General features: G+C 35.4%; 3 protein-coding genes and 1 pseudogene across 3 annotated transcripts; 2 read left to right on the plus strand and 2 right to left on the minus strand.

Moving 5' to 3' along the window:
* The first annotated feature begins 942 nt into the window (after positions 1-942).
* Positions 943-3,735, plus strand: LOC21385115 (auxin efflux carrier component 8). Its single transcript, XM_010089502.2, has 6 exons — positions 943-1,504; positions 1,990-2,173; positions 2,284-2,369; positions 2,481-2,638; positions 3,307-3,383; positions 3,514-3,735. The coding sequence occupies exons 1-6, from the start codon at positions 994-996 to the stop codon at positions 3,578-3,580; spliced, it is 1,083 nt and encodes a 360-aa protein (XP_010087804.1). The 5' UTR covers positions 943-993; the 3' UTR covers positions 3,581-3,735.
* Positions 3,736-6,993: 3,258 nt separating this feature from the next.
* LOC21385116 (mitochondrial outer membrane protein porin of 34 kDa) lies at positions 6,994-9,750 on the plus strand. The gene is made up of 6 exons (XM_010089503.2): positions 6,994-7,159; positions 7,277-7,344; positions 7,795-7,905; positions 8,313-8,399; positions 8,567-8,775; positions 9,133-9,750. The coding sequence occupies exons 1-6, from the start codon at positions 7,111-7,113 to the stop codon at positions 9,437-9,439; spliced, it is 831 nt and encodes a 276-aa protein (XP_010087805.1). The 5' UTR covers positions 6,994-7,110; the 3' UTR covers positions 9,440-9,750.
* A 110-nt stretch (positions 9,751-9,860) lies between these two features.
* Positions 9,861-11,523, minus strand: LOC21385117 (annotated as a pseudogene).
* A 1,830-nt stretch (positions 11,524-13,353) lies between these two features.
* On the minus strand, positions 13,354-14,891 carry LOC21385118 (hypersensitive-induced response protein 2). Its single transcript, XM_010089505.2, has 5 exons — positions 14,695-14,891; positions 14,339-14,459; positions 14,110-14,201; positions 13,936-14,032; positions 13,354-13,745 (listed from the first exon to the last, which is right to left on the minus strand). The coding sequence occupies exons 1-5, from the start codon at positions 14,881-14,883 to the stop codon at positions 13,390-13,392; spliced, it is 855 nt and encodes a 284-aa protein (XP_010087807.1). The 5' UTR covers positions 14,884-14,891; the 3' UTR covers positions 13,354-13,389.
* Between the last annotated feature and the right edge of the window lie 536 nt (positions 14,892-15,427).

Consider the following 15,427-nt stretch of genomic DNA (forward strand, 5'->3'; position numbering starts at 1 on the left):
CCCACTATTAGAAACCCTAGAAAAGAGAAAATTCAAAAAAGCAATTTCCGTCGTAAACCATGATCATACCGACTTCGAAAATGACATTAGTATCTAATTATTAATCAAATGACGGTAAAACAACCTACATGCATGTAATTACTATTATAAACTAAATAAATAAATAAAAAGAAACACAAATTTCTAATCTCTCTATAAAGAAAATCATTTTACAATAATAACAACACGAAGAATTTAAATGTAGGATATGAAAAAATAGATAGCAATAGAGTTATGTTTTAAACAGTTAAAACCGGTATGAGATTATATTAATTTTGCATGCTTTTTTAATTTGATATGATTTTCACTAGATTTAACATTTAAAAACACGTAATAGTAGGAGGCCTTACCGTAGGAAAGACCCTAACAACAAACACATAAAAGAAAAAAAAGCCTAACAAGTAAGGTGTTTTTTAGACTTACTATGTCAGCATATATAGCCCTCCTTTCCTTCAAGGACATGGCCACAAGGAAACTCGAATCTTCCTTTTGATTTATTATGATGACAATAATGCCCTGACCTTTCATCAAGAACTAAGGTTTCCTCTAGTTGTGATCTGACTATATCTGTCTTTGATGCCTAACCATGACAACCGAGTGAGATAAATACACATAAAAAGTTGCGAGTAATATACATTAGCAAGTAGGCAACATGGCAAATCAGAATACTTTATACATAAAAAAGGGCAATTGCTACAATTGCATCCTGACACAAACAATCAGAGCTTATGGTCATTCTCTCAATTGGAATAAGAATAAAAGCTTTGAAGAAGCTTCTAAGTTCTATAAACCAGGCATTTTTCCAACCCCCCCACCTCCTGAGTGACAAAGCCTACAAAGAAAGAATATAAGGAGTTTGATATATATAATACCAAGAAAATTTCATATTTGCAGTAGATATTTTCCTCTAAAGAAAGGAAAAAAAAAAAAAAAAAAAAGAGTTTGTTACTCACCATGATTTCTTTAAGAGATGTTTATCATGTTGTTACAGCCACTGTCCCTTTATATGTTGCCATGATTTTAGCTTATGTTTCTGTTAGATGGTGGAAAATCTTCACCCCAGATCAATGTTCCGGCATAAACAAGTTTGTTGCGAAATTCTCAATCCCTCTATTGTCTTTCCAAATCCTGTCTGACAACAATCCTTACAAGATGAACCTGAGGCTCATACTCTCAGACTTTCTTCAGAAGCTGCTTGCCTTTGTAGCATTGACAGTGATGACTAGATTCACCTCCAAAGGAGGCTTGGATTTCGTCATAACCGGTCTCTCCGTCTCGATTCTTCCCAACACATTGATCCTGGGAATTCCTCTGTTGAAGGCCATGTATGGTGAACAAGCTGCTGTGCTCCTTTCTCAGATAGTTGTCTTACAAAGCTTAATCTGGTACAATTTGTTACTGTTTCTTTATGAGTTCAACGCCGCCAAGTCTGCCGCCTCTGTCTCGCCCTCATCGGAAGCCACAGGTAGGGGTTCTGAATTCACAAATTTTAATCATATTCATAACTCGTGGCTTTACGTTGAACATCATGAAGAAAAAAAAAAAAAAAAAAAAAAAAACCCTCTTAATGGATTATTGTTTTAACTACCTAAACATAAGCAATTGAATAAGTTCAGTTTCTTACCATCAACTCTCTCTCTTCCTTTTTTTCTTCCCTTTGTTTTATCTGAAATTGTGTGTTTGCACTTTGCAGCATAATTTGTTTTTTTAATGTAGACTTACGGTACTTTCTACATGAAATTTTCTTTTCTTGAACTTGAGTTGTGGGATTTGAACTGTACACCTCATTAAGGTGGAGTCAGATATAGATTTACCGCTAGATGTCTGCAACCACACTCTCCACATGAAATTTGATAGATATAATATGACTTTATGTATCACACATCTTCTTTTTCCAGTTTTATATAAAATTTTGACACCAGTCAAGGTTGTTGGTTTTTCTGTTGAAAGAGGACATGGAGGCCCCTCAGGAGTCACAGCCCAAAGAGGAAGTAGAGGAAGCAAGAAACAGATCATCAAGTCCAAGGAAAATCAAAACAATGCTCATTCTCTTAACTGTTGGAAGGAAGCTTATAGGAAATCCCAACACCCATGCAACTATCATTGGCCTTGTTTGGGCATGCATAAAATTTAGGTTAGCCAACAAAAAGCAAGTTAAAATTTTTAGGATTATGTTTTTGATTAATAATGATGTTTTTATTAAGAACAATGGATCTGAACTCTTGAACTCTGAATCTGTTGTAGATGGAAAGTGGAGTTGCCAGCAATTGTTGACCAATCAATTACAGTACTCTCAAGTGGAGGACTTGGCATGGCAATGTTCAGCTTAGGTATGAACAAACATTTCAACAACTAATTACCTGCCTTGAGGACTAAGAATTTGAATAGCAACAACAGCATTTGGGGCGTGAAATTTGCTAATTGTGTGGCTTAATATGCAGGTCTTTTCATGGCTTCACGGAGTAGCATAATAGCATGTGGGACCCGGATGGGGGTTTTGGCCATGGGACTGAAGTTCATTGGGGGACCTTTCCTAATGGCAGCTGCCTCGCTTGCCATTGGACTAAGGGGGACTCAACTCAGAGTGGCAATTGTTCAGGTAAATTAAAAAAAAAAAAAAATGGGGTGGAGAGATTTGAACTCTAACCTTATAGCAGAGTCAGGTATCGATTTAGGATTAGACGACATGTGACCACATATATATTATGTTTTGAGTTAGCATCATTATTATGTGACTTTCATGTGTAAATAGGAATATTAACAATTCAAAAAAAAAAAAAATCAACACGTTGAGTTTACTTGTTTTGATTATACAATAACCCAAACTACTTGCCTGATAAGTGGCAATGGTTCACTACTTCAATAGTTGAGTGGAGTTAAAAAAAAAATCTTATTAGGCAAGGGCTCGTGAGCCTACAAAAGATCCGGAATTAGTGGGATATGCCAGTTTTTTGTTCCTCTTAATTTTTTTTTGTTTTTTTTGAATTTCGGTGTGAAAGGGGATTTAAACACTAGGTCTCATATCGAGTCGAAAAAAAAAAAAAAACAGAGAAACTGATTAGCTAAAGGATTATCGCTCTAGAAAAGGCGCGAAATTAGCATGATATGTCCTTTTTTTTTCCCACCCTCTAATATTTTCCTGAATTTGAGGGTAGGGGATTCGAATTTAAACCTCACCACCAAGCCTGCAACCACTAACCTTTTAATTTGAGAAAAAGAATAACAATGTTTATATATAAGCTAAATACAGCATTTTGTTCACTGCAGGCAGCTCTTCCTCAGGGAATTGTTCCTTTTGTCTTTGCTAAAGAGTACAACATATATCCAGACATTTTGAGCACTGGGTAGGAATTCCCTTTTATCCTTCTTTTTCTTCATGTAATAATCTTCTTTCCATGGTTTAACATGATTCTGAAATCTAGTTTTTTTTTTTTTTTTTTTTTTTTTTTTTTTTTTTTTTTTTTTGGGTTGCAGGGTTATTTTTGGCATGCTAATTGCCTTGCCCATAGCATTGGTCTACTTCTTCATGTTAGCACTGTAAAATGTTTACCCCAGTTGAGCAACATAACACTAGGACCAGAAGAGAATTTTCTGCAACATAATTGGAGGACCAGAAACATGGTCAGATTGTTGTAGTAGATGGACTTGGGAGTCTCATTCAATTTATTCATTTCTTTTGAGATGATGTAATATGACTTATATGCTGATCAGAAGACAAAAAAAAAAAAAAAAAATTGTACTAGAATCAGCTAATTAGATAGCCAATACATTAAGGGTGTTCGCGATCGGTTTGAGCGGTCTTTTTTAGAAACTACTAATCAAATCAAAAATAATTTTTTTCGGCAATATGATATTTTTGACAAAAATCAAATTGAACTAAATCACTTATAAGCATTTTAGACAATTTAATTTGGGTGGTTTAAGCTTAAGACTAAAAAAATTTTTAATAATTCATAAAAATTATAAAATCGTTATTCAATAAAAATAAAAATAAGATTCAAGTTTATAATATAACTTAAAAATAACAAATGTATAACCATTTAAACTTTTAATACAAACCAATAAAAATATGATATGGTGTATTTTATTAATGTAAAACCTTTATTATGGCCAATAAAAATTAAAATAAATATAAAAAATATTTTAAAAATTAAAAAATTATATATGTATATTTTTGGTTGGATTATTGGGCAGTTTAAAGAGTCCAAATCGTAAACCAAACCGCCTAAAAAAATTAAATTAAAAATTGACTAAACCTCTAAATAATCTAAACATAATTAACGATTTGGTACGATTTAATTTGAATCGAGCGGTTTCGCGATTTTTTGAACACCCCTGCAATACATAAATAGTGGGATGACTGGTTAAAACTTACAAGTAAACTCAGATTTTCTTAGCCACAAACATTATATGAGAAACGTGGAACAAGATTGGTAAGTTTGTTCACAAGTTCCATGTATTGGACGGCAAATGTTCGATGAGATGACTTTAGAGCACTCCTATTCATCTCTATTAGATGGAATTCAACTACTCATAAAAAAATTGATCCTATTAGATGAGTAAGTGGGATCAGTGATAGAGATTTATCTAATGAATCCCTTTTTCTTTATAATAACTCATCAATTGTGTAATTAGTGTTCTTCCAGTTAAATACTGGGTACAATTAAGATCTTATTCATTTCACCGATTCGAGTTTAAAATTTAAATTTTATTATAGTAAAAAAATTTTAAAAATAATCACATTTAATTATTTTACTATAATAAAAAGATCTCACATAAAATTACATTTTAATTTAAATTAACAAATTAAATAGATCCTAAATATTAGCGCATCTCAACTCTCAAGCAATGCCTTTTCCTCAATGCTGGATTTTTGCTACGAATTTACCACGTAAAAGGATGTAATTTCTGCTGGGTTACTTGCTCTCAAATAAATGACAAAAATAAATTCATCCTTTCTGGCAACCGTCAGCAAAGAGCTTAGCTCCTCTCAAAATGTGAGCCATTTTGCCATCTGGAATTTCTGACTTCTGCCTATAGGACACCTGCAATCATTGAGCATTTTTTTAATTAAATAAATCATCGAGAATTTTTTAATAAAAAAAAAAAGAAATAAAGAAAAGACGTTTCGTTATGCAAGAAGTTTTGTATTCGCCTACTAAAATTATTAGGTAAGATAGAAAATGTTAATATCCTAAAAAGAAATTTTTTTTTTGATCTAATACGAAAATTTAATCAATATGTTTTATACCATAATTTATCACAAGTCTAACGTAACGTTTAACTTAAACTACTTAAAAATTTGAAGCTCAAATTAAGTTGGGTATGTTAAGCTCAATATTTTAAGCTTGGTATTTTGAGATCAGTACCCTGAGCTTGATACTTTGAGCTGGGTATGTCGAGCTAAGTAATTTAAGCCTAATATGTTAAGCACTTAAGCTGGATAAGTGACATGTGCGACCCTATATAAGTTAGTGAGAAGAAATGTCTCAGGCCAAATGCCATAAACTAAATGCCCTAAGTCAAATGTTGTAGGCTAAATGCCTCATGCCAAATGTCCTAAGTTAAATGCTTCAGGCTCAACACCCTAAGCACGATACCTTGAGCTCGGTACTTCTGGGTTTAATACTTTGAGGTTGGTATGTTAATCTTGGTACCTTAAAGTCGGTACGTTGAGATTAATGCCTCGAGGTCAATCTCCGGAGAGTTAGCTCCCTAAGACAAGTTCGTTGAAGTAGGGCAAGTTAAAATAAGCCTAACCCCCTTACTCAATTTATTATGTGGAAAAAAAAGAAAACTACATCAGCAATCCTAGTTAAATAAGAGAATCACCACGTCAGCGATTCCATGATATGCATATTATCATCAAGGGAAGCAGGATGTTATGTCCACGGAAGAGTGATAAGCCACGTGCTAAGAGAAGAGCAAGAGACGCGGAAATAGTGGACGTGAGTAGGACGGTTACACCCACGACTGACGGTTACATCCACGAGGGGTGGTTACACGGGGAGAAAGGCTTTATAAATACGAGAAGCGGAAACGGAGAAGGGGGTTTAGACCCTCGCTTTGAGAGAAACTTCTTTTATTTTTTCCTTCCTTACCTTGAATGTAAGAGAGCATGTAAGAGAAAGCTTGAATGTAAGAGAGCATGTGAGAGAGAGTTCGAGTGTATAACCTCAAAAATGCAATGAAAAACTCAATAACCACAGTGGACGTAGACTATTTTGAGCCGAACCAGATGAAATTCTTATGTCTTCTCTTTTCTTTCATTTTCATTTTGATTTGTTGATGGTATTTTGATCTTATTAAATTAGATATCACTCTAGAGATTGGGTTTCTTCGATGTTGATATTTTTTTTGCCGTCAACAATGTGTAAGCGTCGAGTTTATTATGATCTTCTAATATTACCCTCTTCTAATCTTATGCCTCGTTCATTTCACCGATTCGAGTTTTCAGTTTTAAGTTTCTACAGTAAAAAGTTCTCAAAAAATGTCACATCAACTTTTTCTGCTACAGTGAAAAGCTCTCAGAAAATATCACATCTCAGCTCGAATTAGAAACTCAAATCTACGAAGTGAACGAGGGCTTAGTACCGTAAAGAATTCAAATGTTATGTTTTTTTTTTTTATTATAAGTTAAATAAAAAAATGGACAGGGTAGTAATCGCTCTAGCCACTAGCCAGGCGGTGAAAGTAGCCAAAGCCACCGTTAAGTGATTATGCATTAAACATGAAAAAATAAAAAAGGAAAAAAGAGAGAAAGACACGAAATAATTATAAATCCCTTAAATTGCTCCCCAAGCCACAGAAATCAACGGTTAGCAATAAAAATATCGTCCTTTATTCTACATCCAACGGTTCATAAATTTTCCCCAAAAAAAAGAGGAAAAAGACTCACCAGAGAGAAAAAAGAAAAAATAAGGCTGAAATTAGGGTTTTCGGTCCGCATATATATTGGCCAAAGGCATTTCCCCCGTTTTTGCTTTGCCCGTGCAATAGAGAGAGCCCTTCCTTGTTCTTTCATTCCCATTTTTCACTTTCATTTCGATCTTCCGTTTTTGCTGCATAACCATGGGCAAGGGTCCCGGGCTCTACACCGACATCGGCAAAAAAGCCAGAGGTTCTCTCTTTCTCTCTCTCTAGAATCCCATTTTTTCTGTATTAGGGTTCTTAGCTGCTTAATCGGCAGATTACGATTTGGAGTTAATTGAAAATTTTGCTCTTCTTTGGGTGATAGATCTTCTCTACAAGGATTACCAGAGCGACCACAAGTTCACCATCACTACCTACTCTCCCACTGGAGTGGTGAGTTCATTTCATTTCGTTTCTCTTACTGTAATAAGATCTACGCTTGTGTATTGACTTCTCGGAGCTCGGTTTTCGCTTGTTGTAAGGTTTTTCTGCTTGTATTCGTAATCTACTCTCTCCAATATCGTAATTGGTCATGTAAACAAATTTTCGTGCATACGAGAATCACTTTTCGTAGTAATTGACGAAATGTCTCAGTTTTAGATAATCGGAGTTTTTTTTTTTTTTTTTTAACCTAATTTGAGTTTTCTTGCTGTGGTTGTTGCTAATGTCATACATGCCACATAGTGAAAAGTTTCTCGCGTAATGATGAATTTGCTTTGTGGATGTGAGGATGCGTTATGTTGATTTTGTATTATAGTTTGATTATTGTGATGCTGTTCAATGTTTATGCCCTAAAATTTGACCTTGTATCACTAGTACCAATAATTGTCTTCATTGCTGTAGGCTATTACATCCACAGGGACAAAGAAGGGTGACCTGTTTTTGGCTGATGTCAACACTCAGCTTAAGAACAAGAACATCACAACTGATATCAAAGTCGACACAAACTCCAATGTAAGCACCCAAAATTTTCACTTTCCTTGTATATATTCTTCTCTCCATTTCATGTTTGCCAATAGATTTTTGCTTTTTTTTTTTTTTAAAGAAAAGGCTTTTTACTCAGGTTGTAGATAAAATCAGTAAATTCTTGGTCAACTTATGTAGGTCCTATAAAGTATGCCAATAATCAGTTTTCTTTGTAATTTAAGTACATACAATCGACTGTTAAAACTTTGTTCAACTTTCACCTTGCCTTTTGTAATGTTAGTTAGCATTATATGATTGTGAAATCATACTATCACCTTTCTAAAAGTGTAACTGGTGGAAATGAAACAAGAAAATTTTCCTATTTTGTTCATCATTATTCTTCTCATGTTTTCTGCTCTTTTGATCTCTTTACGGAATATCTGTGCTTTTGTCAGCTCTTTACAACTGTTACTGTGGATGAACCTGCTCCGGGGCTGAAAACCATCTTAAGCTTCAGACTTCCCGATCAAAGGTCTGGCAAGGTAAGCAACGTGATATGTGAACTTGGTGTAATGATTTTTTCTCTTTTTGTATCATGAGTGATTATTTTTAATTTTGTTCATTCAGATGGAAGGGTTATGTTGTTTGAAAGACCATTTATATTTATGTTAATTAGTGAAACTACCATTTAATTAGTGGGTTTCAACAGGTGGAGCTCCAGTATCTGCATGACTATGCTGGGATAACCACCAGTGTTGGGTTGACAGCAAACCCTGTTGTTAACTTCTCCGGTGTTTTTGGAACAAATGTTGTTGCACTTGGCACCGATGTCTCTTTCGACTCAAAAACTGGGCAATTCACCAAATTGAATGCTGGATTGAGCTTCTCCAATGCAGACCTAATTGCTTCACTCACCCTGTGAGTCACTGATAATGTTATTTTTCCTTGTAACTTTTACGTTCTTGATAGCATCAGAGTTATGGAGCCCTTGCTTGTAGTTCAGCCGACCCCCAAGTACAGCCGTAGGCTTGTAGCTGGTTAAATATAGTAAATTATGAGATGGCCTCGTTGAGCTGTTATGTATTATCGAATAGCCTACCTTAATTCTCTCCTTTGGATTAGTTATTGAATTACTTCCATGGTTTGCAATTTTAATTCTATATATTTTGGTGTGTTGTGCATATATTGCTGGGTTTAGTTCTGTTTCTGGCTTCTCAAATTTCAATTATATCCTTCATGGTGCTTAGTTTAATGATAGGTTTTTTGATGATACAGAAATGACAAAGGTGACACCCTGAGTGCGTCCTATTATCATACTGTCAATCTCCTCACAAACACAGCTGTTGGTGCTGAGGTTACCCACAGCTTCTCAACCAACGAAAACACAATCACTGTTGGAACCCAGCATGCATTAGATCCATTGACCACCGTGAAGGCACGAGTGAACAACTTTGGCAAGGCTAATGCTCTTATTCAGCATGAGTGGCGACCAAAGTCATTCTTCACCCTCTCCGGGGAGGTAGACACCAAGGCCATTGAAAAGAGTGCCAAGGTTGGATTGGCTTTGGCTCTCAAGCCATGAGTGAGAAATCTGTCAGTGTCACTATGGCAGGGAGCATTAAGCTAGGAACGAGGAGCATAGTATAGTTGTTCTGTTCAGAGTTCAGACTGACTTATCTTCCATATCAATTGTTGGTTCTGTTTTTTCCTGGAACAAGTGCTTAATGTCGTGACATTTTATTTGTCTTGGCGGTTTTTTTTTTTTTTTTGGTTGTAAAAATAAATGTACTTGGTTTCATAGACCTTTTTGAGTTTTTACACTCCTATCAGCCCACTGTTAAAGAGGGTGGTGAAACCTGTTATGGAGGGTTCTGAGTTGAACTTCTGTTCCAATTTTGATGATTCTCTTCGGTAATTTTCCATATGCCCTTTAATTTTCTTTTTTTTTATTTTTTTATTTTTATTTTTTGAAATAATGAATGCTCCTGCAGGTTATTATTTGATCAATGTTGGGAATTCACGATGATTCCCGGAAATGCTCGCTGATTCTGTCATGAATGAAGCAAAGATTAGAATAAGAAATTACTGGCTTGGGTCTATCTTCATTTCCTTATCTAATATGCAAGCCTCATCTTTTTGGGGATCAATCCCACCAAGAAAAAAGAGTATTCTTATAGGACTCTGATACACTGAGACACATTGGGTATGGTATTGGCACATATTTCACGAACTGACCTTTTGTAACGCAGTGATAGGATTTCATCTACAAGCGAAAGTTTCATAATTTTATAGGCAAACTAAACCAACTTTATAAGCAATCACAAATGGCTTTATTCAGGAGCTTGCTCAGCGCCCAAGGTCAACCTGGTGCCACTTTACAAATGCTGATGAGTGGCTGAGGAAGCTTGAAGCACCCCATCTCAAATCTGCGTGGCAATGTCATGCACAGCGCCTGGTCCGTGGAGGATAAACACCGCCGAGGACTTGGAGGAACCGCCAATTTCCTTCATGGTATCGAAGTACTGTGTGAGGAGAACCATGTCAAACGCATCTTTGGCAGTGGTTCCTGGCATGTTGACTGAGAAGCCGAGCAGGCTCTCTTTCAGACCAACAATTGCCTGGCACTGCTGAGCAATGCCCACACCAGAGAGATACTTGGATCTTGCCTCGTCCTCTGCTCACTTAATCTGTATATCTTTTCGGCTTCTGCTCTCATTAGTTTCCACCCTCAACCTTGCAGCTGCCAAAAAAAAAAAAGAAATCTGAGTCTCGACTAGTTTTAACAAGTTCCTTATCAGATCATAATAAGAATGTAGTTGGAAGAAATTTCTATCATTTCTATAAGACCAAAGAACTTCTCTCACCAGCATTGATTTCATTTATGGATAGCTTTACATGCACATCTGGTTCAATATCAAAGGTGTGTTTTTGAACAATTTCATAACCATATGCAGACATAGCCTGTTACTCCAAAAAAAAAAAAAAAACATCATTAAAAATCCCGACACTTGTGGCTTGTAGAAATAGTTCGACTCTTTCATTTGACTACTAATTCCTTTTCAAGCTCCTCTTCCACAGCTTGCAATTTCATTCTTTCACTCAAAGACATCATCCAAATCTAGCTTTGGGACACATGCTCTGATCATTGAACAATTTCATTCTAAGTTTGTAGAAAGCATCATTCGCCTTGTCGATGAGGACACGGTATTGTACCGATGCAACGACGTTGACAAACGTTATCCTACACCAGAATTATCAGGAGCAGATATCATGCGTAATATTCAGTTCAGAATTGTTACTAAATTTGGCTTTCTTGTAAATTGATTGTCCCATTCTTGGGACTTTTTTTTTTTTTTTTTTTTTTTTTTTTTTAAGTTTTTACATGGTTGATAGACAAGCCTTTGTTTTGGTTTCGCAAGGGACGTCTAACTGCTGCAACCGGAGCGAGAGACGGCCAGCAAGTTGGCATCCCAAAATCCATGGTAGGCAATGACATCCTGGCTCAAGCACATCATTGAACTTCCCAAATCTCTCTTTGATTGCAACTGAAAGATTGCTCGACTTGTACACAGCAGAAGAATAGATTGCCCATTTTTACCTGATCTCCACCCTAAATAAATCCAAAAGTACATATCAGATTAGTTAGTGACTGAAGAAAAATTGAACCAAAATCAAATATTTTCTATATATTCTCCATGCTACTAAAAGAGGTCACAAAAGTCCCCTAAAAAAGTGGTCGTAAAAGTTTTTTTTTTTTTTTTTTTTTTTTTTTTTTTTTTTTTTTTTTTTTTTTTTTTATAGCGCATATACTAATCAATAAAATCAGTAGTAAAGTCTGGATAGCGCATATACTAATCAATAAAATCAGTAAAACAACATATGCTTAGTTGTCCAAGATTTAGAACTTTGGACAAACAGAATTACATCCGTTCCAGAATAAGAGAGAGAGAGAGACCAACAAAGTTTCAAGATATCAGAGAGATGAAGGCCTCGTTCACTTCGCTGATTCAAGTTTAGAATTCGAGTTGAGATGTGATTTTATGTGAGAGCTTTTTACTGTAGCAAAAAAGTTAGATGTGATTGTTTGTGAGAGCTTTTTACTGTAGAAAAACTCGAATTAACGAAGTGAACGGGACCGAAGTTACCAACAAGACTGTGTAGAGTAATGAGTTTGACAAGAGGTATTTAAAACATGGATGACAGAGAAACCTTAAAATAAATAAATAAATAAATATAATAAAAACTAAAAAAATAAAACCAAAAAAAAAAAAAAAACCAAAAAACCAAAAAAAAAAGAAAAAGAAAAATTCAGTTAAGCTTAATACTATCTTGGAGTTTTAGAGTCCTGTGAGGCCTTCTATAGATTGTGCACATTTCTAACTATTGAATATAGTTAAAATCACATTAAAATATATATATAAAGAGTATACAGAATATATAAATTTTGATATAGATTAACAGTTCAAAAATAAAAATCTACCAGTTATTCATTCCTCTAATCCTATAATGACAATCTCCTAATTTTTATATGTAATAACTAGACTGGTAATAATTATAAAGGTATTGTTGGCTACCTTACGCTTAAGCTTTTGGGAGAACTAGTAAACCAATACATCAGTATCAATCAACCTCTCGGAGCAGATTCTAAGAAAATTCAAGCCATCATCGCCCTACCCCCACAATATTCGTATCCTTGATATAAATGTAGAAGTCGAATGTGTTGATATAACATTCTTTAATCCCTTTAAAAATAAAATTAAAAAAAAAAAAAGACTCCTCGCGACAGTTAATCAATAGCGATTGACATGAGGTAGAGATTAATTCGAAAGAACGAAACGAAGGAGACCTAAAATACTCCCTAGTTTTATTAGGTAATGGTACGATTTCCACAAGGTGAAACTTCGCATCAAATACAATATTCTTAATTTCATTTGTCACCACTTCGTAGCAAAATAGTCACTTAGCAAACCAAAAGTAGACAATAGAAGTAGACAAATGATTAGTACGTTCAATTGTTTGCTTATTTTCTATGGCAAAAATCATGAAAATCCTAGTTTTTCAGAATCCTACCATTTTTTGGCTTTTCGATTTCCCATATCTGGTTCGATTTTTATTTACTGTCTTATTTTATCTTATTTTTATTCAGGTACACCATTGCGGCAAGAAAGAGTTCAGCCAAAATATATGAATATCCGGGAAAATGTTATTTAGCTTTATGACTTTTTCTTTGGACTTTTTAAAACTTCTAGAAAAAACAATTTCTTACCATGGACTTGAAACATATATACGCAGATAATTATTCCACGGAAGAAATGCCAAACTCAATGATCTTATCCATAAATTTGAATTAAAAATCATTTTGAGTACCAAATGGCATCCAACTGAAAAACAGCATTCACCTAGTGAGTTTTGCGACGCACGTAGCAGAAAAACTTTCCACTTTCTAGGAAACAGGAGCAACCAAGTTCAATCCACTTGCAGAAAAAGACCCCACGCTAATTTAGTCCGTCAAAAGCTTTTCCACGCTAATTTTTAGCAGGCATTGCCTTGAAGAAGACCCTCTCGAATCTGCGAAGCAATGTCCTTCACTGCACCAGGCCCGTGCGGGATGAAGACAGAAGATGACTTTGAGGATGCTCCAATGTCTTTCATGGTATCAAAGTACTGAGTCACCAGCACCATGTCCATGACATCCTTGGCTGATGTTCCAGGAACAGTCTCAGAGAAGTTAAGCACGCTGTTCCTCAGTCCATCAACAATGGCCTGACGCTGACGAGCTATGCCGAGCCCCGCCAGGTATTTGGATTCCGCTTCTGCCTCGGCTTTCTTGATCTGCAATACTTTCTCTGCTTCAGCCTTCTCATTTGCTGCCAACCTCTGCCTAGCAGCTGTCATAACAAATGGCAAACCGCAATAAACAAACTAAAAATCCAAAACCAAGACAAAAATATTTTCAGGACCCAAGAGCACTTTGGAAATTAGAAAGCAAAACAGAGCAATCATGTACCGTCTAGTTGTTACTTCACCAATCAAAATAAATCTCCATTCCTAAAAGGTCAAGGCATCTAATCTGTTCACCTGCATTAATGTCGTTCATAGATCTCTTCACATGAGCATCAGGCGCTATATCCACAATGAGGGTCTGGACTATTTCAAAACCATAAGTAGACAGGGCCTGTAATACAAAATTGGTTAGATTACGAGGTCTCAAAATAAACTGATAGCAATTTATCTCTACTGTAAATGTGTTACCTTCTCAAGCTCCTCTTCCACAGATTTTGCTAAATGACTTTTCTGTGCGAATACAGCATCCAATTCCAATTTGGGGACACTAGCTCTGATAACTGAAAAACAATAAAAGTTGATCATGTCAAGCAATTGATCTTACCATAAATCTAGTAAGCAAAGTCTTTTCTCTGTTTTTACAAATGTTGTCTTCGATCTACAATTTCATAGCGCCAAAAAACACGCTAACACATACCATCAAAAACATAGGCTTGGATCTGTGAGTTGGCATTTGAGAGCTTATAGTAAGCATCTGATGCTTTTTCTGGCAAGGAGCGGTATTGGATAGAAGCAACCACGTTAACAAAGACGTTATCCTACAAACTCAACACTAAATCAGACCTGATAATCTCCTAACATCAAATTACATGTTGTAAACTACTAACATCAAGGAAAAGGAATTTCAGTGCTACATGAAATGAATCCCTATGGCACATATCTACCGGGCAACTTAAACAATGTTAAGTCACATTTCATATCCTAGCTAATCTTTAAACATAAAGGGAAAAATTCAGAGTTCCATAAAAATGAAACTGAAAGAGGCAGAAAAACCTTGGTCTTGGTCTCGCAGCGGACGTCGAGTTGTTTCACACGCAAGGAGAGAACTCCGTTTGCCTTGTATCCAAGGCACCAAGGCACGCAGTGGCAGCCAGGCTCAAGCACATCTTCGAACTTCCCGAAACGCTCCTCCATTGCCACTGTCGACTGCTTCACTTGAATGCAACCAAGTGATTGTCCCATTTTCCAACTCTTTGTAGCCAATCAGATGGTATTGATGAATTACTATTTCCACAGTTTCTAAAACAAAACATCTCTTGTCAAATATAAACAAAACCCAATGATCACAGAGAAAAATTAAAACAAAAACCTCTAATAGAAGATGGAACTTTGCGGTCACAACAATTGATTCTCATGTTAATGCTGTCACACAGGAAACATTTTTTTGCTATTCTCATGGAAAACTAAAATCCGTTGTTTTCGTAAATAAATATATAAAGGGGTTTATTTCCTCGCACTTAAAACATAATAAATGGTAAAAACCATAACGCAACTCTTAATAGTGAGAGAAGGACAAAATCGAAATAGAGAAGCACTGAAGAGAAAAATAAAACCACAAGGAAGTAAAAGAGAAAATAATAACAACTCAGAGGAAAACCACGAATATCAATATTTATTTACCAACCATTGTCATCAAATCAAATAACAAAAGAGAGAACTAAAACTACAACTGAAAAAAAAAAAATGATAATGGGAACATAACCCTATTTCTAAAACAATATAAATT

The sequence above is a fragment of the Morus notabilis genome, unplaced genomic scaffold (assembly GCF_000414095.1).
Source record: "Morus notabilis unplaced genomic scaffold, ASM41409v2 Scaffold6033, whole genome shotgun sequence".
Classification (NCBI taxonomy): domain Eukaryota; kingdom Viridiplantae; phylum Streptophyta; class Magnoliopsida; order Rosales; family Moraceae; genus Morus; species Morus notabilis.

What these genes read in the sequence shown, in the direction of transcription:
- LOC21385116 (XM_010089503.2), top strand. Translation starts at nt 7,111, where the DNA reads ATGGGCAAGGGTCCCGGGCTCTACACCGACATCGGCAAAAAAGCCAGA. An exon ending in CATCGGCAAAAAAGCCAGAG is followed by an intron (nt 7,160 to 7,276) that starts GTTCTCTCTTTC and finishes TTTGGGTGATAG; the next exon opens with ATCTTCTCTACAAGGATTAC. An exon ending in CTAATTGCTTCACTCACCCT is followed by an intron (nt 8,776 to 9,132) that starts GTGAGTCACTGA and finishes TTGATGATACAG; the next exon opens with AAATGACAAAGGTGACACCC.
- LOC21385118 (XM_010089505.2), bottom strand. Translation starts at nt 14,883, where the DNA reads ATGGGACAATCACTTGGTTGCATTCAAGTGAAGCAGTCGACAGTGGCA. An exon ending in GCTGCGAGACCAAGACCAAG is followed by an intron (nt 14,460 to 14,694) that starts GTTTTTCTGCCT and finishes TTGAGTTTGTAG; the next exon opens with GATAACGTCTTTGTTAACGT. An exon ending in TATGAACGACATTAATGCAG is followed by an intron (nt 13,746 to 13,935) that starts GTGAACAGATTA and finishes TTGTTATGACAG; the next exon opens with CTGCTAGGCAGAGGTTGGCA.
- LOC21385115 (XM_010089502.2), top strand. Translation starts at nt 994, where the DNA reads ATGATTTCTTTAAGAGATGTTTATCATGTTGTTACAGCCACTGTCCCT. An exon ending in CATGGCAATGTTCAGCTTAG is followed by an intron (nt 2,370 to 2,480) that starts GTATGAACAAAC and finishes CTTAATATGCAG; the next exon opens with GTCTTTTCATGGCTTCACGG. An exon ending in CCAGACATTTTGAGCACTGG is followed by an intron (nt 3,384 to 3,513) that starts GTAGGAATTCCC and finishes TTTGGGTTGCAG; the next exon opens with GGTTATTTTTGGCATGCTAA.